Source organism: Mastigoproctus giganteus, chromosome 1 (assembly GCF_048544385.1).
Source record: "Mastigoproctus giganteus isolate SK-2022 chromosome 1, ASM4854438v1, whole genome shotgun sequence".
Taxonomy (NCBI): domain Eukaryota; kingdom Metazoa; phylum Arthropoda; class Arachnida; order Uropygi; family Thelyphonidae; genus Mastigoproctus; species Mastigoproctus giganteus.
This window is the reverse complement of record NC_143575.1, coordinates 99,053,405-99,080,014: the sequence shown is the minus strand read 5'-3', so window position 1 is coordinate 99,080,014 and position 26,610 is coordinate 99,053,405. Positions and strand designations below refer to the sequence as shown.

Here is a 26,610-nt window from a genome sequence, read left to right as displayed (position 1 = left end):
GAAAAGAATCCTTTAGTCTGCGTGTCCAACCAGGTTTACACCACTTCCATCAATTCGCAATCATCGTGGAATGTGTAACCTTTTAAATAATTATTTTTAAGTTCCGCAATGGTAGCAGTTTTATTTATGCGCATTGTAGAATTTGATAACAATAATCATTCAGACAAATGGTGTCACTGAAGATCAGGAAGGATTAATGCTATTTCTTTTAGTCTTATTCGATTCAATCTCTGGCCTAAGTTGAGGAATGCATTCATTGAGAAAAGAGAAACTTTTGTGGGCAAGAACAATTGGTCTCGGGCGAAGGAGGGTTGATTTCTTCCCAGAAACTTGGATTTTTCATCCCTCAAACAAGAAAGTGGACCATATGACACACACAATACTCTGAATAAGATATTTGAAGGTGTAGAATGAGTCCATATGGGTGGCCTGCAACTATTTCACATTAAAACCGATTCCTGTGGCTTAAACTTGTCCAACATTGGCAATGAACTCACGGAAATTTAAATATTTAAAGTTGTTTTTTTTTATACTCTGGTACACAAAAGTACAAAATCAGTGAAACCTTGATAAGAACAAAGTCAAATATCGTGTCTTAATGTAATTTTAGCTATAATTGGACGGTTTTAATTCGGGACAAACTTGGCGTGCATTAGCAAATCAGAATAAATTGATAATTTTTCAAATATTTTAAACGTTCTATCCCGAAATGAAAAGGGGGCCCCCTAGAGGAATTATAATACGAACTAAGGATAACTATCGTGCGGTGAAGCTGATAAACGGTTTCATAAGAGTGAAGAACAGTTTCACACAATTTTTCTTAGCTCTTATTGTAAGCTGACAGATGCGAGTTAATTTTTCTTTTCTTTTTTTTTTTAAAGAGAGAAATCTGTACTTTGTTTCCCTTTAATTGAAATACTTCTTTCGTTTTCAGCGTGGGTTATTTGACTGCTATTTAGAGCGCCTTACTTTCGAGAGGCGCAACTTCCCCGTTGGCCTGCCTGCCAGTCTTGTTCTTCGCCATGAGCATCTCGTTTTCCATTTGATGCTGAAGAGGGAATCGGCAGATTATCAGAGGCAATTGACACACGATACTTCTCACACCTTGATGACACAGAAAGATAAAGAGTTTGCTTAACGTCTTGTTTTACCGCCCGAAGCGAAGCGCAAACCTCCAGTCAACGAAAAAGAGAAATGAACTAAGTTTCTCAGCAATAACTGCAGAAATCAGCGTGAACGTTAAAAAAGAAATAAGAAAAGAAACCATTAAAAATGGTAGCCATGCTCACGATAATGAAGTGGGCCATCTGATTAAAGTGTGAAGATAAAGTAGAGAAATAATGCGCTCTAAAAACAGTTTCGAAATTCGAATTATATGACAGGAACAGTGAATCCGTGTGTTGTAAAATCTCTCGAGATACTGTTATTTTAAAAATTATCACGGTGAAATTAAGTGATAATCGAACTGTGTCATTATGATCGATAAAGATTAAGACAAACCCCCTTTGGTGTTGTTTTTAATTTTAATGTTGACGCTATAATTTCATCGGCGTTTAAAATTTTGCAGTTTTTGAAATGGCACACGACTTGTTCAAGGAGATCAAGATTATAAAAATATTTAATAACCCGATGTCAGGCTTCAGCCTCCTTCTGAGATTAAAGCCTTAATTTTCATAGTTTCATGTCTCTTGACCCAAGATTCTTGTAGATGGAAGAAACGGTGCTCATTTTGGTCTATAGCTCATATGCAGCAGTACCTTTCTCTCAGATGGTCCATTTGGTCTTCACCATATCCATTCATTAACATGTAACAACTACTCCCAGGGATTTTATGAAAATTTATATTTGGATTTTTTTTTAAAATCTTTGTTGAGTCATCTCAAATTTCATTAAAATCGGACAATATAAATCCGGATTTTGTTCCCCACAGCTGCTATCTCCGGTTATTTATCGCATTCCGGACTACGTACATGAATTTTATTGTAGCGTGTATTAGCTCTGGAGAGTAAGTACGTATATTTACGTTTTTCCAAGCCGTTTCATATAAGATACAATCTGTTAAACATACAAATTGCCTTGAGAATTTCAATATGTGCTGCCATCTCTTATTTGCGTTTCCAACTAATAGTAGACACAGTTAATAGATGACATCACAAAAATAAGCTTTGAAAATGAGGATATGGAAGAGATCGTAAATGTTTGCCTTTGTCCAATTTAAGTTTAAGAAAGCCGATACAGAACTAGCTGATAAATAAATAGATACAGAGTATATCAGGGATTAAAACATACCGAATTTTTATATTTTTTTTATGAATATATTTGATTTTTGGCAATAATTTCACGTATTATGATAACTTAGACACATATGGTAGCTATGATGCGAAAAGATGGGATCCGAGTTCCAGGATAGATTGAAATATATTTAAAATATTGCCTCCTATAATACTGAAGTAGTTCCTGAGAATGGATATTGGGGCTGTTATCCACTCTACCCTAGGTTACTTTGACATCAAAGAAAACTACATCAAATTGGGGCTTTCTGGATTCAATGTTTCGTGCATTGAATAAAACGCACGTTATTCAAGTCTGCTTTGATATTATCTAATCCAATAACGCCTGATCATCAACCATAACACATTTAATTGTAAACTGATTATTGTACTCGACTGGTAGCAATGAATACTAACTCAATATCGCTGTTTGTCAAAGACAAAGTTCTCTCCGTGATGTGATTGCTAATTTATAAATTTACTTTTCTCATCCAACAGTGGAATTTGTTGGAGGTCTTCAAAGACTGATTTTACAATTAATCAAATTAGTAAGGTTACTTGAAAAGGAGTGTTGTAAGGAAATTTATTGTAAATAATGACTAAAACCTCAAGTTACAGAAGCAAAAATTGGCTGGAGTACTAGTTGCAGAGGTATTGAGATTTTGGGAACACGAGATTAATCGAAGCTGCTTTATTCGTAGGAACAGGCTTACTGGATTTGTACGAGAGTCATTCAGAAAGTTATTACCAGCAGTCTATAATCAGTAAAGATTTATTTAAAAAGTTGAAAACTTGTTTACATAGTACTGAGCTTTATTTTCTTCGGGACTAAACAATTTCAAAAAGTTCAGACAGATAGCGCTGCAGTACTCAATTTCAACATGAAGAATCTCAGAGCGAAGTTCATCGCAAACAGATTTGCAACAGAATTTTTAACGAATGAAAAGAGAATAATGGAGAATATTCTCAGTTGTGTGAGAAAAGTTCAGAAGCAGATGATTCAACGGATGGAAGTAAATCTGGAATGCGAAGTGTGTGGATGCATGCTTGAACCTTCATGGTCAACGCATGGAGCGGTCGCCCAACCTCGAGTAAGACTAAATAACGTGCAGAATACTGGAGTCATTCCAAACAAGCGCATCTAACATATAGGGAGTTGTTAAAACAACTCCGAATTACAGAATGATGCGAAAATGCAATAATTAACCACCTGAGTTACTCGAAGGTTCACTTTTTCAGTGACCACATACGCCAAAGGATGGAAATTGCTTCTAAGTTGCTAGAATGACATGAGAAGAATCGGAAGTCTTCCTTGCACTGGCGATGAAACGTAGATACATCACTTTGAATCAGAAATTAAACGACAGTCCACTGAGTGATGTTACCAAAACTCGATGAAAATAAGTTCGAGAAGGTTCCCTCGGAAGGAAAAGTGATGGTGACTGTCTTCTGAGACATGAAATGAGTGATTTTGATGAACATTGCTCACCAAAGATAAAATATACATTTTGAGGCGAAAATCACTGTCCTTGAACATACTTGGTGAGCTTGTTCCGCCACAAAGTTGTGATTCCACCATATAGCTGTATCTTGCTCCTTCCAATTTCCACCTTTTTTGTATACTGAAGATCATCCATGGCAGTATAGCGGTTTCGCCACTTATTACTTGTTTGGAGAACTCTGGGTTCGAGTTCTATCGGAAAGTTAAAGAATTCTTAAAGGTTTCTTCAATTGGGGGAGTAGTTGATCTGACGGGAAAGAAGTAGAATTCTCCCCCCGAGTTATTTCGGGTGTTTTTTTTTTTATAAGGCACAACGTGCAAATCGGCCCGTGGACACACACTTGTATTGACATAATGCGCAGAGCGCTATATGACTCTGACTCAGCTTGCTACTCTAATTTCGATTAATCATTTTAGCCATCTTAAGCTCTAACAAAATTATTTATTTATAGATAAGAGGCACAATGTCTCTTATCTATAAATAACGTTACATTATATGGTTAGTTTGCTTGTTTTGCAGGATGAAAGCTTGTTTCGTGGAGGGAAATCAAGGCCCTCCGCCTGAATCAGACGAATTGGGCAACTGCGTGAAGCCTACGAGAGGTCAAATCAAATCCCTACCAATTGTTGCTAGCAAAGAACCTTAAGAAATGGAGGTTGATTTGAACACAGCATACAGAGAACCTCTCCACAAAGTGGAGGATGAATTGAGACAGAGATAATTAAGATTTTAGTATTAGTCGATTCAGAACGAATCCTTTCTGAAATGATCTCGAGAAATGAGATTCGTGCAATTTATGAACTATTTCCAAAGAGAAAGGCAAGCCTGAAACAGTATCGATACTTCACAGACTCTTAAGTGAGACAGAATATCTTGAACGAGCTATAAATCGCAGAGATAGAAATTTAGTGAAGAACGTTTCATCGAAATCGGGGAAGCTGAGGACGTAGAAGCAGTAGCTACGATCGAAGATGAAGCATGATGCCATTGTTTGTCATGGGAGATGCGGAAACGCTCATGTGTGCTGAGTGTAACCAGTATGTACACGTCAGTTGCGGCGTACATAGGGGAGACGGGTACGGGCGAACAGTAACTTGTTTGTGTTGAGAAGAGGGAGATTACTTACGATGCAGCCTCAGAAGGAATGAAGTGGAAAGCAAGCTAAGTAGATGACTTCAGAATCTAAATATTCTCTTGCAATCGCTGGTTGCGCACGTTGCTGTACCATGCATCGCTCAAAGGATGAACTGATTAATATTTAAAATGAGTAATGAGAAGAAAAGTTTGTGTTTATTCGTTTGAGGATGCAGCACAAATATCTGCGTTATAATACACCATAGAGGATACATTATGCAAACTAGAGGAAGGGGATAGCTTGCATGACCGTATCCAATCTAGCCAGAGAGAAGATAGCACATTTTAATCATTTTCAGGAAGATGAGACTTAAACCATTTGCTTTATTATCTAAACGTGAAGTAGAAGTGATTGGAATTTAAGGTGCTCTTGAGATTAAGCAATACTTGATAAGCTTGAAGGTAACCTAGATCGAAATCGATATGGGGAATCGAAATCGGGACTTAGATAACGTCTTACGTTATCTAAGTTCCACGATATGTCTCTAAATTAAAATAAAGCCAGTACGGTTTGAAACAGCTGTATTACTATATACAAATAATTATCAATTATTTTTAATAGCGTATTCTATTAAAGAAAAGTTCATTAAATTTATATAAACTTTTTTATTGTAAAGGTCTGCCTTTTATATTTCTTCGCTATAAATAAATACATAAATATAGGCAGAATTGCCTAATATTGATTAAAATTCGAGCGCGTCTTTGTTTTACTCTGCCACAACGCAGGAGAATTTTCTTTCGATTTCTTGGAGGGCATTTGTGTCCAAAAAAAATTATTAACAAATCAGTTTGCAGGGTACGTGGTTTAGCTTAAGTACGTGCCAGTATAATCCTATCACGTGGACCAACGAATTACAGCGCACGTGACTGAAATCATTTATAAAGAACAAGCGAACAGAATTCATGAGGATTCAGCACGATCTGAAGATGTGGCAGATCCCTGCTCCGAATGTGAACGGCATCTGATTACAACTCAGGTCAATTTTGTACTTATAAACAACAGCAAAAAAAAACATTGAGATTGTTACAACTGCTCGCTATAAAAAAAAAAAAATTCCTTCAATGTCTTTGAAGTGAACTTAATGTTTTTCAATGATTGAAAATTACCAATAAGTTCTCTTCGAAAGATTAAATCATTCGCTAGATTAACCGAATTCCAGCAATTGGTGTACTAGAAAATAAAATAACTGTGTCAAACACGAGAACGTAACATCTGGCAACTTTAGGTTGCAGTCGGTATGATTCAACTCGAACACGATGCTTTGAAGTATCAAGCTTATTTGCCCCTTGGGTATAGTCCTGGAGTTTCAAAGTAATATTAGCATCGATGTAGTAATTATAAAACCTTTTACTTGCAGTTTCAAGAAGCCCATGCTCACATCTAAATTGAATCATTCAAACTTTGGACACAAAACTTATTTAATCTTGTTTTTGTTGCAAAATATTAGCCTTTATGATCAATATTTTTCATCCCGAGTCCGATTTCACTCTTCTTTCAAAGTGATCCTTCAAAATAAAGTCATTTCTTCAGGGTATAACTATATCGTCATACGGACTAAGTCCACTGGAACCGAAATCACCTAACTTGCCGACCAAGACCAATATTTGTGAGCAATTCTTCTCTGACTGAAAATTACTCATTTAACGATCGATCGGATCCTTCTGCATTTAAAAAAAATCCAGCTTTCATCCTCTTGGATTTAAATAGTCGTTCGGAACCCATGTCGCTCTGCCGTAATACATTAAAATTTACAAGTGTTTCTGCCAGTCTCGTGTAACTGCGAAAACACAAGGGTGAGACGCATGTACCAGTATAATTAGCATATTAAAAAATAAAAAGTCAGTTAGGAACAGAAAGGTAAAAAAAATATATTCAAATGTATGTCTAAATCGCTTGACGCATTAACAGTTTCAGCCTCTGCGATTAGAGAAATTACTGAAACCGTTTTAAACGAAACTCGATGTCTTCTAGGGCCCAGAAAAGAATTAATTCTGCAGCTGCGATGTAATGAGGCGTAACCATGGAAACTGATCGCCGTCAGGCCCAGAACTGGTTGAGAATAGAAAGAATGAAAGAAATTAGAGTAAAACACTTTAATAAGGTCTCTCTGAAATTTATAATCGGCACTCTCCTTCGATTTTTAAGAAGTATTCAATGAAAGCACTGTTATTGCTGTCTCTAAGAACGACTTATCAGTTTTTTCTACAAGAACCATTTCATTTTGTACAAGAATTCCAAATTTATATATGTATTGTTTAAAATAGATTGTTCACAAGCCAATATAGCTGATGGGCAGAAAAGAAAATTTTATTCTTTTGCGCATGTGAAAGTATATAACGAAAACGCAAATCTATATGCTTTATGAAAATAAATTTCCTATTCAAATAATTAAAACTGATAATGGTCCCGCAAATTGTGATACAGAGATTCTGGTTTTTTTTTCTTGACGCAGAATTTTACTTCTATCTACCGATTGACCCGATTATTACTGACTGGGAATAGACAATACAAAATTGAAAGTAATATGTATTGTCTGGGATCGGGATGAAAATTCCTTTCCTGAAAAGAATGTGCAATCTTTTTCTGTCCATTGGGGATTTCCTTTTTGGCTTCTTGTCGATGCCTTTCCATTGTTCTTGCGCTCTTTGCTTGATAAGAGACGCTGAACTCGTCCACATAGTGAGCAGTGATAATGTTGCTAGGTGTTTATTCTGTTATGGTATTCATGCGAAGTACAGAAAGTGTAGCACTCAATACAAATCCTTAGGGACACCTCCTCCTCCTTGGCTATGTGTTAGAAAGTATCTTGTTCGTTCTAACTGGCACTATCGGATTCTTGACAAAATATATATTGGTGTACTCTATAGGTGTTCTGTATAGCTTGGAGAGCTGCTTAGAGAATCATCCTTTGATCCGGGATTTCATCAGGGGTCAACTAGATGCATTTTCACTAAAATAGAGTTCGTTTTAGTCTTGGGGTTCTGAAAAAAAAGTTGTATTGTTTCATTGCTTTTTAACAGAAAAGTTTTAAAATTTTCGTTATTCTTTTAATTTTAAAAGTGGCTGGATAGGCATTAGTAGCAGGTACGCTTGCAAATGTTTCACCTAGTGCATTGGCACTTCTTACTACAATTTCTCCTTGTACCATTTCCAGTTAACCACTGGGGAGTTTGTGTTTGGGATTTCTTCTTCATCTTTCTAAACTTTTTCCAGAAATTATTTTCCCGACATGTAGTTGGTTACAGTGGATGCGAATTTCATTCAAGTTGTTTTCTTGCTCATTTCTGACCTTTTTTTCTAGCTTTCTTGAATTGAATTAGATTGTCCGATGTCGAAATGGATTTGAATATACCAGAATGTCTGATGTTTTTTGTTGCAGTCTTTTCATCTTGAAGAATTTTGTCCGTGACGTTTGCCACTACTACTTCTTATTTGAGCTGGGATGATCTAGCTTTGCGATTGTCCTGAAGATTTGAGTCTACATCATGTGTTTTACAACTGCAATGTCTCTAAGCTTATAATATGAGCTTAAGTTTTCGCAATCATAATTATCGATAGTGATCAAGCCTAACGAATTCTTGCTAACAATTCATGTAATCATTAAAGGAGGGAGGGAGGGAGAGAGAGAGAGAGAGAGAGAGAGAGAGAGAGAGAGAGAGAGAGAGAGAGATGCTTCTTGATGGGATTTGAATGCGTGTGTAGCTATTTGGATGTGGTGATTTTATTTTCATCTAACCGTTTTTCATTTGCTTATCCCAAAAGTCAGAATAATGTCCGTTTATGTAACCTAAAATAGAGAAAAGAGGTTGAAGAATCCACTCGTAATCTTTGACAGGACTTCTTGACTACAAGGTAAATGTACGGAGGTGACAGCAATGAGGAAAGTGATTTCTTGGGTCGTGATTTCCACTATTTTTTGTAGGCAGAGGCTCAAATGATGGCACCGCTTAATAAGGTCTTTTTATGTCTCTAATATCAGAGCTGGAGCCTCAGAAATGCCAATGGATTATTGAGCTGATATTTGCTTTACGAGAATTGCTGTAAAAACATTGGAAGTCTGTCGAAAGCCTCTCTCTTGTATTTTTAGACTTTAAAAAGGCATATGATAGTGTGCAAAGAGAAAGTATGGGAAAGGACAAAATTGGGGACTCAGATGGGTTTCGATTGTCCAATGGACTTCGACAGGGTAGTGTATTTTCACCGCTTTTTATTATTGTCATGGAAAATGTAGTGGTGGATGATAAAGAAGATGGACCAGTTGTGTTTGCATTTGATGTTGTCCTTTGGAAAAACAAGGAGAAAGAACTTCAAGAGAAACTAACACATTGGGAAAGTGTAGTCAGCGAGTATGGTCTAAAGATAAGTAGAAAAAAAAAATCAGAGAGATGGTGATGGCCAGGGGGGGGGGAAGTGAATGTAAAAGGGATAAAATTAGGGAATGAAATGATGGAAGCGGTGAACAATTTTAAGTACCTAGGAAGTGTAGTAACAAAAGATGGCAGCCTAGATATGAAAATAACAAGGAGAATAGCAGCTATTCAGAGTTTCTTCAGTAACGTTAACAGCCTGTCATGGGCTAGAGAAGTTCCAATGAAGTGTAAAAAGCTGATAAATAGGGCATATTTTTCCCCTATTTTGACCTAAGCTGCCGAGACGTGGAGGATGAATAAAAAGGATACTTGAAGAATCCAAGCAACGGAAATGAAGGTTAAGGACTATGTAAGCTAAAACTAGAAAAGGCAAAAATTAGAAATATTGACATTAGAATGAACTTGGGAACAGAAAGTTTGAGGGAGAAGATGATTGCATCACGTTTGCGATGATTTGGACACATGAAGAGAATGAACTCAAACAGACTACCAAGATTTTTGAGATCAAATTACAAGAGGCCGAGAGGAAGACCCCTGAAAAGACAGAGAGATCAGATTAGGGAAGATGTGAAAACGAAGGGAATTGAGTGGGAAAGAATGACAGAAGATTTGGGAAGATAGAAAAAGATGGAAGGCTTTGATTCACCTAACCCAAACCTAGGTTGGAACAGCGAGGAAGAGACAGATATTGTATGAGTCATTTCAATTTTGAGAATTCTTCGGATCGTTTCCTTGGAGATATCGTTTTCTGCATTTATCCTCTTTCATTTGGAGAAAACGGGGGTGGGTATGTTTACGTCAACTCGTCTGCAAAAAAAATTCCAGGAGTTATTCTTCTGTACTGAACGTTGCAATCTACATATCTTACCTTTAATTAAGTGGCTACGGTAAGTTAAAATATCCGATTTTTGGTTCGGATGACGGTCTCTACACTTTCTCCCACGAATCTTTTAACATATGATTTCTTGTTCTCGTAACTCATTTAGAATTTCATCCTTCGGAACGTTGACTCCATTTTGTGATGATGCCTTTGAAGTATTGAAAATAATGTTGGGCAGGGAAGGGGGCATGATATTGGTATTCCTTAAAACACTGCCCCCCCCCCCCCCCTTAGCAAGCAATGTCTAGAATGGGTTGTTCTGACTGATTTCGTTAATTTTAATATAACCAGCTGGGTCAGACTAAAATTAACGAAATCACCAGTCAAAATTATTTTCTGATTGTTAATGATTTTAATCTGCATCCCCCTGGTTACTAAGTGGCAGAAGCATGCCACTTAGCAACCAAGGGAACACAGAAGGTTATTGATATGGGTTAAGAAAGGTTTTCCTTTCTGGATTCATTGTGTTTAGTATTTAGACACTAAAATAAGTATTTTAGTTTCTATTTAGTATTTATGAAAAACAAAGTTCTTACTGGTTCCTAAAGATGACAGAGTCCTGCTCAGTGGATTAAGTCCAAGAACACTTCAAGGGGGAGACACGATGCAATATTAATTAAGTTGATAGAAATCAAAGATAATAGCTCGAAGCTACATCTTCAAGCCACCCAGGAATAACTATCTTTCTATAATTATCAAACCCCCTAAGAAGTCCACTGTCACTTGTTCTATTATAGCACATTTGAGAAATGTATTTTCTGAAAACACGCGCGCATCGACTCAAAGGCCGGATAAGAAGAAAAACTGCGAGAGCCTTCTTTGCAATCAGAGTACTATATTACCTGAGTGTATTGTACATATATCATCCTGACAGAAAGCATCCGTATGTATGTTGCCATGGTAACCCGTTCTCCGTTTCCATAGCAGCAGCATGTGATAAATTAAGCGGGGCTGCGAGGAAAGATTGTATATTGCTGATTTTCCCTTCGTTTGAAATGCCAGACAAAAAAAGTTTACTACAAAACTGTTACTTTCTTAAGAAAAAAAAAAACAAAAAATCTTCCTTTTATTTTATTTTATTATTTTTTTTTTCTGGAAGAAGAAGGAAAAAACCGCGTGCTCTTCAACACTCTTCAGCGTTTCCAGCAATCATTGCGGCAGGGTGAAACAGGTGCGCGAGATCTGGCGGTACATTCAGACCATAATATATCAACCGTTATTTTAGCAGAAAGGTGGGGGAGGGGGGTGCAGCTGAGTGGGTTCGCTCGGATGTAGATATCGCTCAGTTCGTACCTTCGGCCAAGAAATATTGCATCCTCGACAGTCTCACAGCATGTTACACAATATATATCAGACAGGTGACTATACATTACATCCAATGGGTGCGTGATGGATTATTCCACTAAAACACTGTTCTCGAGGTTATAATAAAATAGCCGTTTTACTGGAGCAGTTTGATGTCTACTCGAAATCGATGGAATGGGACTAGACCGCTCTTTTTCTTTTTAGCTCGAGTAGCATCGCCTTACCTCGTTCTAAGCGTGATCATTAACTGGCCATTTCTAGATTAATTTTATTGACATCCGAATCTAGTTAAGTCAGACGAACTTCCAGTTGAAATTAAAAATTTGGGCATGCAGTGTACGATGATTGGTTGCAACATTACTGAACTTGCAAATTCAAGACGAGGAAATGAGCCGAAGGAAATACTTCGATGGTTTTCTTAAATAAATTGATGATCGGTAAGGTGAAAGTTCCAAACTTATTTAGCAAATTAAATTTTCACTGTTCGCTCAGACCGCCTAGAAGCAGCCATTTATTTTAGTAATACATCAACGGAGTAAAGGGACACCGTAATGAGATGGGCTTGGGCATATTTATGAATGTGCCATCATTCAAAAAATATGATTAAAAACTGCGTTTTCTTTTCAATCTTAGAGGTTGCTATAAATTATTCACTTGATTATGAAACTCGATTCAATATTATTATATCTTAAAATGGTTTGTTGCAGTTATCAAAGCAACTCAATGAGTTTTCGATCATGCGGTTGTCAGCCTTGATCCCAGCAAGTATTCGGACAGTACAGCAGAAAGAAATGTGTGGGTTGTCGCTGTGGAATACCAACTTTTCAATGATTGTAAAGAGCAGTTTTCAATGGGAATTTCAGAAAGATCCACCTACGAACAAACAATGAGGCGATGGTTGAAATGGTTCAAGAAACCAGCACTGGGCTGCACCAGAAAGGAGTAAGTAGTAGACCTAGTGTATCTCCAGAAAAAGCTTCAGAAATTCAAGAAGTGTTAACCCGAAGTCCTGCAGAATCTATCCTCCGGGCAAGCCTGCAGCTGCAAATACCGCGAGCGACATTGCAAAGGTGATTCGTAAGAGATTGAAAGTTGCGAAATTTATGCTTATAAAGTGTAAATCGTCCAGGAAATTATGAATAACGACAAAACCACAACGAGAGGAATTCGCTGTTCATATTCACAACCGTACAGACGGAGATGAACACGTCCTGGAAAATGTTTTCAGAGATGAAGTGACATTCCATCTAAAGTTAGACAACTGTCGCATATGGGAATCTGAAAATTCTTATTCAGTTTGTGAACATGAGTGTGATAGTCCCAAGGTAAATGTGATGCACACTGTCCTTCAACCGGAGATTGTGCCATTTTTCTTCCATGAAACCACTACGAACTTCCCAAATTACTTAGATACAGCCACATGTGTTCTATCAGCAAGATGGGGCACCACCACAGTGGATCATACATGTGCGCGATTTCCTCAATAAAAATATCCTAACCGATGGCCGGGGTGGTCCCAATCCATGGCCTACTCCTTCCCCGGATATCACACGTAAAGGACAAGGTGTATGCAAAAGAGTCAACGTCATAGAGTTAAAAGACAGGATTGAACAAGCAGCGACTTCCATTTCGTAAGAGATGCTTCAAAACACTTGGAATGAAATCGGCTACAGTCTTGACATTCTACTTGCTACCAAAGGTGCCCATGTGGAGGCATAGTGAAGTGCAGTCGTGTGATAAGAAATTGATAAGTTCTTTGAGCTGCTTTATTAAGTGCAGCAAATCGTTGTACAATACCTATTACAATAAAACTTTAATCGAGCTTCATAGGGGTGAATAATTTATAGACACCCTATATAATGGCCCTTATTTTTAGAGGTTGAAGTGCAAGCGCAATCACTAACTTCGTTATTTTTGGGCCTGTGCCTGTTTTAAGTTATTTTATTTCTTTTATTCTTCCCGTTGTTATATTAGAACAAAGTTATTTGTTCGATCATTTATTAATTCATGAGAAAGAGAGATGCAATAGAAAATGAGAAATATAAAAGATCAAAATGAAATGAAGGAACACATACCATAAACAAGGGCCAACGTATGAAAGACGGAGACCTTGTGAACTGATTTATTCGACGGCATTAAGTTAGCGTTAGTAGACCGAGCTTCTCGTGAACACGGCTAACTGATGGCCACATTACTCTGCGCAACACGCCTACAGGAAACTCGACTTCTTGCTGAAAAACTTTAAAGAACAAAAGAAAGTTGCCTTACCGAAGCGCGACAGCTGGGATGTCACTGTTGAAGCTACCAACCAATAAATACGGTGACAACTTCCCGTATCTCGCTTCGCATATTACAACCAAATCAATTACCTCGAGGGAGTCAGACGCTACAAAGCGATAGAAGGGATTATTGAAGCTGTCCAGTTACGGCAGACACCTGTCATATGACACTCCGGGGGGTGGTCGGAACATAACTGACCCGGGAATGCGGTCCATTAAAAAATTCGGAACATAACTCAACTCTTTGCATACTTGGCAGGGATGGTGTCGATTTTTTTTTTCTATAATGACGTGTTGACACTACACCGCCGAAACATGGGGCATGTGACATCTTTAGACGTTTTCTTTGAATTCTCTTTCAAGCTAGCGTTTAATATACCACGTGTGGTTTCGCATGATACAAAAAGTGTGCTGCATAATTCGCGATGGCAATTTTCTTTAGTGGTCTTCCACGTGCAATTAATGAATCTGAAACTCAACTCATTGAAATAAATCCCAAAATGGGTGCTAAAATAAGAGTTGACAAACCTTTGTTGGAGTGTGCCAAGTCCACTCTGGTATTGGAGCGATATTTAAATTTTCAAATCAGGATTACTACATGTAAACAAACTACTTGTAATTTGGAGAGAAAAAAATGGTTCATTTATAGTTACCGTGGGATCCGAAGTGCATTATTATCTGCAGCTTGTGGATGTATGATGGAAACGTCATGACAATGACAAAATATCAATTGATGTATTTATCCAATTCCCAAGCAAATTTCTGCCTTTTGGAAACTTAAAATAATGTACTTTGGAGCATCAACATCATAGAGAAATCAAGAAGCGTGTCAACATTTGAAAACATCGTAATCTTCAGTTTTAAATTCTCACTGCAGTCAACTACTACGACCTTTAAAATTTCTTAATTAAAAATAAAACGAAATGAAAATAATAAATTTTTTGAGCTGTGATAACGAAGAGAGAAATGCATGAACTCCATGATACGTCAATTTAACTGCGTGACCCCAGGAATAAAGGAACTCCACGAAATCAGCCAACAAAAGTTCAGGAAAATATAATATCGTTCTTAGGAAATTTTTGTTGAAACGACAAAGCTATGCGATAAACGTAAAATCGAGGATCGTAAAACCGAAGTTTAGCTGATAATTTAATTTGCGGCAGGATCAAAATTTGCCAATATGGCAAGCGACCCCCATTTCAGTTTATAATAAATAATAACTGCAAAAAATGAATAAATTTTTATGTCTGAAATTCCTTTGGAAGAAAATGAGCACGATGGGTTTAGTATATGTTTAGTACTGGATTTCATTGTAGAAATTTCTAACACTCGTCTTCCTTCTCCTGAAGATTTTTATTTATTATTTTAAGGACTAGGCTGTGAAAATGTTATCAACTTTCATTTCCTGTACAAAGCATTTGAAAGCAAAAAACATCAAATTTTACATCACTTGTTGTCCCGATATGCAACTTAAACATGTCACCACTTCTGAACAAAAATAATAGACGAAAACTAAATTGAATGCGTTGACCTGTTAAATTTTGTACGTATTCCTCTAAAAAAAAAGTTATAACATACGCCCGCTGGATAAATTAGCTTTTGTACGTTTTCATCGAGAATTCTAATATATGGATTAGACATGGCACACCAATGTTCTTTTATGGTTCCCAAGCAGACTGAAACCCGATAATGCTCGATAATAAAGCCTCATTTTAAACATCCATCTCTAAACAAGTTAAAGCTTTGGAGCTTACAATGTTTAAAAATGGTTGCTTACTACTCTATTGTTCTGAATTAATCATCGATTTTAATTACGCACAGAATATGGTTGATGATTTCGCTACTCGTTTAAATTAAATTGAACGAAGGAGCAAGTAAAGCCTATAAAGAATTAAGCTTTCTTTAGTTCGGATGTAATTTCACTCAAGACAAGGCAGAATAAAACTTTATCGCGGGTTTTTGTTATTTCCATTTTCAAATATGCTCCATACGTTTGTTGTTCGTACTGTTTATCCGAAACCATTTCAGGAAAGTTGTAGTAGTATGGTTTTAGGAGTATTAGCGATAAGGTTATATTGCTTCATGTATACTGTCTGTAAATTGCGTTCTGTGGTCTATTTTCTGTTCGCTGGATGAAAAGCCTGAATTTCCGTGAGAAAAAACCATGTACCTCACCTGAGACACCGACTAACTCAGCCACGTTGTGAAAAAGGCCCATAAAAATTCCTCCTGTCATGTACCAGAGTCGAACTCAGGTCTCTTCCATCTGCTGTGGGGTGGACGACGATACTACTAACTGTGTGACCCACGAGGGCTTTTTGTATATTGAAAAAGTTTAGTTTCTAGCTGAACTCGGATTAATCTAGTTTTTTTAAATTTCAGTTAATCGATTGTCCTGACTTTTTCAGGAAGTATCAGCTTTATGAACAAAACATTCACATTAGAAGCGAACAGTTTTAGAAGCGACCGAACTAGATGATTAATTATTAAAAATTAAATTATTTTACTTTATACAATAAAATTATAAAATAAAAACAGAATCAAGTGTTCCCGATAATCTTCGAAGTAGGCACAAACTATGTCCAACCAACATTTCCTCAATTAGCGTAATCTAATTTTTGAAGTACAATTTTAACTCGTTCATATGAATAACATTCGACTGTGTTTTGTTTTAAAAAGAATGGTGTTGATGATTCAACTCCGGGATTAAAATACAAGTACAATCTTTTAAGAATTTTCTCAGTATTCAATGACACTTCAACACTCATGCCATTATTATGGAGCTCTAATTTGGGCCATATAAAGATGAACTCCATACGAGGGAAGGTGATAAGCTTATGAGATGTTTTCAAGACCGAACTGCTTTCTTAAAACAGTCCTATTTGCCATTCACTGGATAACTGCACTCAAACCGCTTTTACGTGCATCTAAGGTATCAGAAAAGTAAATAAAACTCTTGTTATCCACCACGTAGTGGGTTTCCTCCGTGACTCCAAACCCAACGGCGGTTAAATGAAAGGTAATTAGTCCTAACAGCCCAACCGGAGTTTTGTTTGATTAGCATTATGCAAACATTCATTCCTTTGAAAAGTTTATTTAGTGGATTCGATGCGAGAGGGTTTGTAGTTTCTTTTATTACCGATTTCTATCGATTTAATCTCGAATTATCTTCCAGGGCAACTTTCCATCTCACACACCAAGCTATCCATCGAACTTGAACCGGAGTTAAACTCTAACTTCGTTTTTTTTTTTTACCTTTCTTCGTCTTCTTTCCACGTTTGTTCAAAGAAGAGACCGGACGTCTCGTCGATGTCGCATTTGCAGATTTAATTTTCTTCCTAAACAAAGGCAAGGATGTTATTAAGGTAACCATCCGACTGCTGTACGACAGAAAGTTCTCTCAAACACCAGAAGGATCGAATTAAGAAATCGAAACAGAAGCGCAAATGTACTTTAACTTTTTCCCTTGTAAATGCAGGCTTTATTTGATTTCCTAATCTAAATTCTGAGGTATGCAGAGTTTCAATGAGCAGTGCGCCGAAATGAACCCGTGACTTTCCCTTCTGTTATCAGAGCAAGAAATGGTAAACGAGCTACGTTCCTCTTCATTTTTTTTAAAGAACGTCTGATTAAACAATTGAGATCGAGTGTTTGTCCGACCGTCTGTTCCAGACACGGCGAAGAATTCATCTAAACAGAATTTGACGTGCCTCTTTTGGAATTGATTTCTTTCATGGATTTCTAAATCATAACCAAAAAAAAGTTTTCAGCTTTTTTATGTTTAATTCAGAATTATCTGACAGACGGCGTTGCTTTGCTGTTGCTAAGAGACCGAATGGCTGATCTATTGTTAGCAAATTACTGATTCAAGTATTGCCTGATAAGTGGCTGACATATGATTTATTTTTAAGTAGAGATTTTATGTTGCCCAAGTTAATTTGATCCTATAAGTTATTTGCAAATTACTGACAGCGTACTCATTTAAAAATTAAGTTACTTTTTTAAAGGCAACGTCAAGGAACAAGGTAGATAATTTCAACAAGCTCATTTACGAGTTACCAATTCGTATTGGATAGATGGGCTATTATCATATTTCCATAAGTAAAAGAATAAAATAAATATTTTTATAAAGTTTAGTTTTTCACCATTATTGTAGTTTTCCCTGCAGTATCCTTTAAATCGGTGGTTCACAACCTTCTCTTTACAAATGGCCACAGTGAGTGACCACATGTGGTTGGGACCACACCTTGTAAAGAAAAGAAATATAAAATAATATTTTATATCAGTCTCTGGTCACTATCGTACGGAATATAAAACGAAACGATATTTAATTATTTATTAAAGCCGAAAATGTTTTAATTTTTTGTTACCAGGCGGCATTCCTTTGGTACAAATCCCAATTGAGCTTTGCTTCTTTTCATCAAACTACGAAATAACCCGTACCTTAATCAATTCTGATATTCTAATTTAAAGCCGTTCATTGGCTGTGATGGCCGACTCTCTAAAATTTGTTGGCGCATGTTGTACTTGTTCTTAATTCACGTGTCTTATCATACATTAAGTCTATACAAGTGTTATTTCGCGAGATGATCTGAATAATGCAGCCCGCATTATTCTCCGGCTATTACGATGGGTAGGGAATCATACTCACTTCATTTGAGATCGGCTAACCTTGACTGAAGTGGCCTTTCCCCACCCATCATAATAGCATTTTAAAGATGCTGGATGTGAACTGATGGCTAAAAGTTAAAGTGGACATTGTAAAATTGCAGTAGTTTGCAAAATAATGAAATTTGGTAGTAGTTTTGAACACTCATGTGAGGGTTCGTTACATTTGTGAGGGATGCTTGGCTGTCAATGTAATGAAACTACCTACTAAGGTCTACAATCTCTTCAACTGGTTACTCCCTTTGCATGAGCTAATCTGTTCTACATCATCAAACCGTTCTAGAATACGTTTGTTCACTGTATTGATTTCCAGTTTTACATCTACAAGGATAAATTATATACACCATTCGAAAATCCTCAACCAAGAAGCGACGCTAATATTATTGTGATATTAACTAGAATTTAATGAGTTAATTTTTTTAAATACGAAATTAAGTAATTGATGCGTTTGCGCAAATGGCTAACTGACACTGCAGTTCAGAGTATTTATTATAAACATAACAACAGCCGAATCAATAGCGAAATAGATAAGGTTTCATGTGTGCTTTTATTACTTAAGTATACGTGAACAAATCCAGACGTGGGCGTTTTTCTATCTGTTCCTTGATTCTTTCGATAGAAAAACCAAAGTGATATAAATAAAATCCATGTCACCGGAAAGGGAATTTACTGATTAAATAACTTGGCCATTGAACGCTAAACTGGAACGTAACTTTTATTTTTAATTTGGTAATAAAAGATTTTTGAAAATTTGACTTTCCTGAAAGATATTTGAGAATGTGTGCTGATAAATGTTAGAAGTTATAAGTTTAATATTCTTTTTAAAACAATCCGTATGCAAGCAATACTTTAAACCTTACCCGAGTTCAACCAAGTTGTTTGTAAACAAGGGTGAATCAAATGAATACAAGAACCATTTCTTCACCAATAAATGGTAATTTAAATTTCAAAAAAATCTCTACTACAGTTTAGGCACTTATCACATTTGTACATCGGTTTTTTATGCCCTTCTCATAAAACGCCTTTAGGCTGTTGTAGGATTCTAAGCGCATCGGCTATTGACGCCTTTTGATTTCTTTTGGCACCAATGTCTAGTGGCTTTTTTCATTTCATCCTCGTAGAATACATGTCCTGCCAGATTAACTTTCAATCTTCTGAAAACATAAAAATAGCAAGGAGACGATCTCTGAAGAGAATTCTCAATCAGTTCCCAGTACAGTTTCTTGGGGGTTGCCATAGTGTATCGCTTGGTTACCTGCACTGTCACATAACAAAAACGACAGTTAATGAAATAACCTGGTTTTGTTTTTGACGGTGCCTCACAGATCAACTTTGACGGTAGGTGGGAGATTTTGTGGGTTGAAACTTTTGCTACTAGGCATGAAATTGCATAGCATTAGTCCATGTGCTTCAACGAACTACACGAATATAACCGCCCCATTGCTGTCCTGTCTAAAGCCTTTTATTTCTTCTTCGGCGTGAGGACTGATGTTTCCACTGCGTGTTGCTTGCTATCTGGGTCCTAGTGCCTGCCGCATATTCATCCACAGTGCGATCCAAGAAGCCATTTTATTCCTCTTAACACCAATTAGGTGCTATAGAAGCAATCTTCTTCTCAAACATTTTAGTTCATCGTTGAAAAACATTGGAACCCACTTCACGCAGCCCTTCCCGTACTGATGATGGCATAGGCAGACACCATGACATGCGATTACGATCAAACGTAAACAGAACATGCTACACTGTACCGTAAGTGTGAGTATTAGTTATATTATTCAGGTAACAGATAAAAGTCATCAAACATTGCACTGCATTAGAGAAGTCCACTTCTCTAATGCAGTGCAATGTTTTCTTACTTTTAACTCATAATAAACCATATCCATAAACACAATAGCAATAGGAACTTGAAAATTATAGAAGCAGTACTATAGTTTACCTGGGCTGATGATCAGCTTCTGTTTCTCGACGACTTTCATCTAGTATATGTGACGTTTAATCTTTTATTACACGCTTTGTGATTTAAGCCTAGTTTATCTTTTATGGAAGTGTAATTATATTAAGCCTGAATACGGATATTATTTAAAAACACCCATTATCCTTTTCTGGAAAAATAATTTTTTAGGAATGCATTTTTTTTAAGAAGTAATATTAGTTCTTATGCACCAGCATGCTCATCACGTTTACCAGGTCGATACATGCCGACATCTTATGGCTCTCCAAGGAGACGTCATTTGCTGTTAATGCTACCAAAGTCATAAAGCTTGCTTTCACGTGAAACATTTCGCAAAAAAATTATTTCCTGTGCAATCTCTCTCATTCTCCTCCCTCCCTCACCATCACTACCACAAGATTTCTTCACTTAGTCATTACGAAATGCCTTACACTGCCTACAAAGATTTGCCGATAAATCGTAATGGCCTCTGGTGAAAAAAAAATGGCCGAAACATTTAATTTTATACAGTTAAAGAATTCTTCCTACAAAGTACAGAAATCTAAGTGAAATATGCGGATGGATGCCGAATAAATTTTGTTGCCTTTTGTTCAAAATGGAATCGTTCAGCTAAGTTAGCAATTTTTCATGAAATGAATGTCAGGCCTTGACTACCACAATTCAAAATTAAATATCTGCAAGATTGTGATTAATCTTGCAGACAGAACGGACAGATTCGCTAATTACAGAAAGCCATTATATTAAAAATAGATTTATTGGGCTGTTTTTGTTAGCAAAACGGCATCTTAGGCCAGCAGGAATTAGTTTTCCCTGTCCATTAATTAAACGCTTACGTTTTAAGCCTATTTCGTCCGAGTTCGGGATGAAAAACCGAGGCATAACGATAGAAAAACCAAAAAACACCATGTGAGGCCGGGTGACCCAACTTCTTTTGAAAAGGCCTCCATATCTTTCTTTTATCGATGAGATTCAAACCGACTTTTCTAATCGAGTTGAGAATAACCAGGATTGTTAGTATATTCATATATAACAGATCGGTCCTTTAAGGAATTCGGACTATCTAACTTAAAACAGAGTGGTAATTCATATATGCAATCACGGATGTCTGAATATTATTTGTCTACAGCTAGTGTATTACACCATCACCGAATTGATCTGCAGAGTGGTGGTTCTCACACCAATCGGTACACGCGCCTGTCAGATAACCAGATATGAATGATTTATTGTTCGTAGATTCACCTACAGATAGTGAAACCACACACCAAAATACAATATAGTTTGGCGTACCAAATAAAAGTTGAGAAACTGTTGAAAGTTCTTTTCTTCGTGAAGGTCTTGTAAAGAGAAAAATACTTTTTTTGGAAACTTTTTTCTTGGTCCATTTTCACAGAATACAAATCGAGAGTAGTGCAATACTTTGAATCCAAGTTAGTTTATCATTATTCCACCATATATATGTTATAATAAATTCCTTCAAAAATATGTTGTATAAGGACTTTATACACGTAAGATTGAACTGTATTTAAATTATTCTGAAATCGGCAGTTTTGCAAAATCTCCCATTCGTTTATAACAACTCATTGTACGAAGAGAAAAATTATCATAAATCTCGTAGAAATTCTAAAGGCAAAATTAAACACATTTGTCAAGGTGGAATATTAATTCAGCCAGTTCCGTACACACAATAATAGAAAACTTGAGTCATATTCATCCAGCACAGTACCCTCCAACTACAATACAAAGGCTAACCACCTCTTTAATGGTACTTCTTTCCTGAAAGGGAATCGCGTACCGATTTTGTTTCATTTGTTAGCTCCCTGCAACCATTTAATGTAATGACCAGCACATCTGTATTTAAATTAGTGCTTAATGTCTTATCTGGGAAACGAATACATTAATTAAGGAACGAGAGATGTCTCTTATCTTCCTTATTAAACACTGATACAAGAATGTGCCCTACCGAGGTACGGCAACCAGCCTGTGACAGTTCCATTTCTCACGTGAAACTAAATGTATAGAAGCTGTGCGAAGTCACTGGATCCACATTTGAGTAATGTGTCTCGTGGGAAAAGAGTGTGGGCTACGTTAAATATGTTAAAGAACGCACCGAAGTGTTTTTTAATCACTCAAACGAGATCTACCATCGTCTGGCATGAATTGGTGAAAATATAATATCGATCTTGTAAACATCGAGTGTGGAAAATAAGGAATCAAATGTTAATTCATTATCCACCATTTTATTGTTTTAATAAGTTGTTTAATGTTTTAATTCATTAACTGGGAATGGTCATCTTAGTCTCCCAAATCTTGGTGAACGTTTTCCTCGTGGTAAGATACTTCCTTCGTGAAGTTTTCCGAAGGCGTTTTTAGGTTGTCATAAACACCTTTACTAAAATGGTCAATTGCAAGTAGACACGTCATTAAGACCGTGTATCAGTTGGAGAGAAGACAGACGCACACAGTAGTTAACCCTCGGGGTACAAAGATCGGCAAAACCACACTACCTCCCCATAGTGCAATCACGTAAATTGTCTCGTCTCTGTCCAACCGCCAAACTGCCTCATAAAGCGATGCAATTCTTATTTTTTTTTCCTTATTCTTGCAGGACTCGTATTCGCACATGTCCCTTCTCGTCTAACATCCGTCCGTGTCCCTGGTGGCTGGGTTGGTTGGCGGCAATGGAAGAGTCGAGCTGTAAGATTGTACTGGTGGGCGACAGCAGATGTGGGAAAACGACCCTCATTCACCGCTTTACGAGCGATAGTTTTGTGGAGGTAAGAGATTTCTTTGTCTCTTAGCAACCAATGTCTTAACGTTTCATCCTTTTGGAATTTTATTGCCGCAGTCCACTTCCCAAATTCAGAATTTTACTTTGTTTCTTTTGTACAGATTAAAGTTTACCAGCAATTCACTACTTCGACGTATTCCAGCGATGACCTTTATTATATCTGTTTCTTTAAAAGTGTCTTTATTCCATTTCCCATCTTCTTATTAACTATCATAATTTTCAACTAGTTGTCACAACTCAATTTTCATAATTCTCAAACTCGTAGGTTTTAAGAAAACAGCTGCTAGTTCTAAGATGTTTCTTAAAAATTGCCGATTTCTTTGATCATTTGAAGTCAATCACGTAATGTTATCTTATAATTGCACATTTGTTTTATTTTATATAATTGATTCAAATTTTTAACGATATGTATATATTCAGCTGCAACTTCGCATAATTTCTTCTGGAACAGAGAAATACGATTTTGAAAAATCTGTTAAATAAATAATGAATTTTCTTTTCATATTTCGGGATGAAAAATATGTTAAATCACATTAGAAACACATTTGTGAGAACGATACAAGATTACTTGACTATTTCGTCACAAATTAGAAATAATTCAAAGAAATTGGCTCCTTACAATGAGCAAATGATGAAATTATGAAGACGTAGCTACTCACGGTGGACTTAATGCGAGACCTCCCTGGTCTCGCATTATATCATGGAAGCTCTTGAAAATTATGGCCGCTCCGAGTGCCAATTTCATGGGCACTCGGAGCGGCCATAAACAATGGGCACGCGAGCATCGAAACTGGATCTTGAGTGATTGGAAGAAGGTCGTCTGGTCCGATGAATCAATTTCCTGTTGCACAATGTGGACGGCCAGGTACGTGTGCGTCGTTCACCTGGGGAAGTGATGGCACCTGGATGCACCGTGGGACGAAAACAAGCCGGTGTCATGCTTTGGGCGATGTTCTGCTGGGATACCCAGGTGCAGTCATCCATGTGCCGGGCACTCTGACGTCTACCACCTACTTAAACATCACAAACGGTACACGACACCACACACCTCAAGGTCCATACACGTTTAAATCCCTGGCCTTTGCAGTGAACTGTATTACGCAGAGATGGGGGAAACCCTTGTGCCGTCTGACCCAAAATACACTTTACCTAAACATCACTGCTGACCAGGTACAGCCTTTCATGGCAACGGTCTTCCCCTCTGGCGGTGCCGTCTTTCAGCAGGATAATGCGTCATGCCACACCACCCGGATTATTCGAGACTGGTTCGCGGAACATGAGGACGACTTCCAGGTATTGCCCTGGCCTCCAAATTCCCCAGAAATCAATCCCATCGAGCATCTATGGTTTGTGTTGGAACAGCAACTCCAATCTGCGGCGTCTGAACCACGGACCTTACAGGAGTTAAAGGATCTGCTGGTTACATGTTGGTACCAGATACCACAAGACACATTTAGAAATCTTGTAGCGTCCATGCCTCGCCGGGTCAAGCTGTTTTGGCTGCACGTGGAGAACCAACATCATATTAGGTAGGGTGGTCATAATGTTTTGGCTCATCGGTGTATAACTTTATTATAATATATATTTATTGTCACTTAACTGTGCAATACAACAGTAGCAAAGAGAAATGAAATTTTCAGCAATCAAAGTTTAAAAATTCATTTTTCTAGTTTGACTTCGACAATGTAATCGAGCCGCCGACTTCATTTGAAAGACATGTATTCTGATTCGTCTGAATGTCTTCAACAAATGAGGACATTCGTCATTTTTCTTCAACAAACGAAGAAATGCAATTTCTTCATTTGTTGTTCACTGACTTACATGATTACGTGTGTCTCATGCTGTTTTCACGAGACATCGCCCACGGTAGGAAAGAGATTTTCTAAAATTGTCAGAGTTATTCACAGTTTTATAGAGCCAGAACTAATCAGTGCATTTGTATCGAATGAAACAAAGCGAAATGGCCAACATTTATCTCACTGTTTCACGATATGCGTTTGTAATTAACTTCGGCAGCACAGTCTAATGATTCTTCCGCATAAATTCTGTAGAATGGCTCAAACATTAGCTTTTCAGTTATGTTAATTTAAATGTCTTAGATTGTCTTAATTCCGAGCGATGTACCGAACGCCAAATGTAATCGCCGTTATTGGACGTTGATTGCACGATGCCCTCAAATATAAATTGTTTCCTTTTGCGCAGCGAGTAAATTTATTTAATCACTTAACATCGATATTCTTTAAATGTCTCAATCCACATTTGCTGACTTCCCTTATGAAATGTGTGCACCGCGCCAAATGCAAGTCCAGACGAAGATATTCGTGGAATTCAAAAACTCTGAACTATTCCATCGAATTAATTACGCTCGATGATTCGATCGAAGTTCAGCTGTCCTTGCTTTAAACTTAAAGTATGCGATGTTGAAATATAATGTCGCACCATACTGTCATCACATGACAGTTGTCCATTTTGAGTTTTGCACACCTGCTTGTCGTATACTTAAAAGTAATGCTCGTCCATTAACAATACTGAAGATCCAGTTGAGACTCCAGTCTCAGATTTTCCAGTCTTTAATTTGGAAGGGTGGTTTTCATAACAAGCCATGAACCCCTGAATTCTTGTATTCTCTACCCCCTAAACCCTTCTGATTCTGTGGATGAGGAGAAATATCTTTCCACTCTGCACATTCAGAAAGCATTATTTTTTATTCAGAGCGTTATTTACGCAATTAAATATCCTACATTAAATATCTCTCATTATCAGATGAAGAGTTGCATTGCGATTACGATTTTTAATAGTAGTTGATTTGCACATAAAATGCAAGAGTCGGATTCTTTTCCGAAGAGGGACTAAACTATCCTCCAAAAAAAAAGTTTCCAGACATACGTCGGTTTCATACCACATACTTCAAAAGCGTCTCGGTTCCTCTTTTGGCAGCTATGACACTTCACCTTCTTGGGGAAGGTGGTCCACCAACGATAGACGGCAGCGAGTATAGTCCTCAGTTGAGCTGCCAATTCCAAAGAACTGTCACATCTCAGGAAACATGGAATTGCCCAGAATGTTAAGGTAGGCGTCAGAGTGAATGATTCCCTGCAGAACCACCAAAGGTCGCAGTCCCAGACAGTGCAAGGATGTCGGGGAGGGGAAAGGAAACTGTGGACCCATTATACGAGTATTTATCTATTTTTTCCGTATTTATTTAATTAAATATAATTATGTATAAAATAATTTATAGTAATAATTATATATAATTTTCTGTATATTAAATAATACTGAAATGAAACCAATTTTAATTCATTCAAAGGAGGAAAGTCCAGCGATTTCGCCACTTGTCATTCATATACAGGGGTCGTGGTTCAAATTCAGCCATTGGCTGATGAAATTTTTAAAAGCTTCTTCAACCAGAGCTCAGTTAATAGTTCAGGTGGAGGAGTAGGGGTTACCCATTGGCAAAAGCTA

The 26,610-nt window shown here is 37.2% G+C and overlaps 1 protein-coding gene across 1 annotated transcript in view; it reads left to right on the top strand.

Annotated features, from left to right (window-relative positions):
* Positions 1-26,610, top strand: part of LOC150091034 (rho-related GTP-binding protein RhoE-like) — a 291,220-nt gene that overhangs the window by 146,506 nt on the left and 118,104 nt on the right. The window contains exon 2 of the mRNA XM_090381338.1: positions 22,966-23,134. Within this exon, the coding sequence (XP_090237464.1) occupies positions 23,039-23,134 (96 nt within the window). The 5' untranslated portion in view covers positions 22,966-23,038. The remainder of the gene's footprint in view (positions 1-22,965; positions 23,135-26,610) is intronic.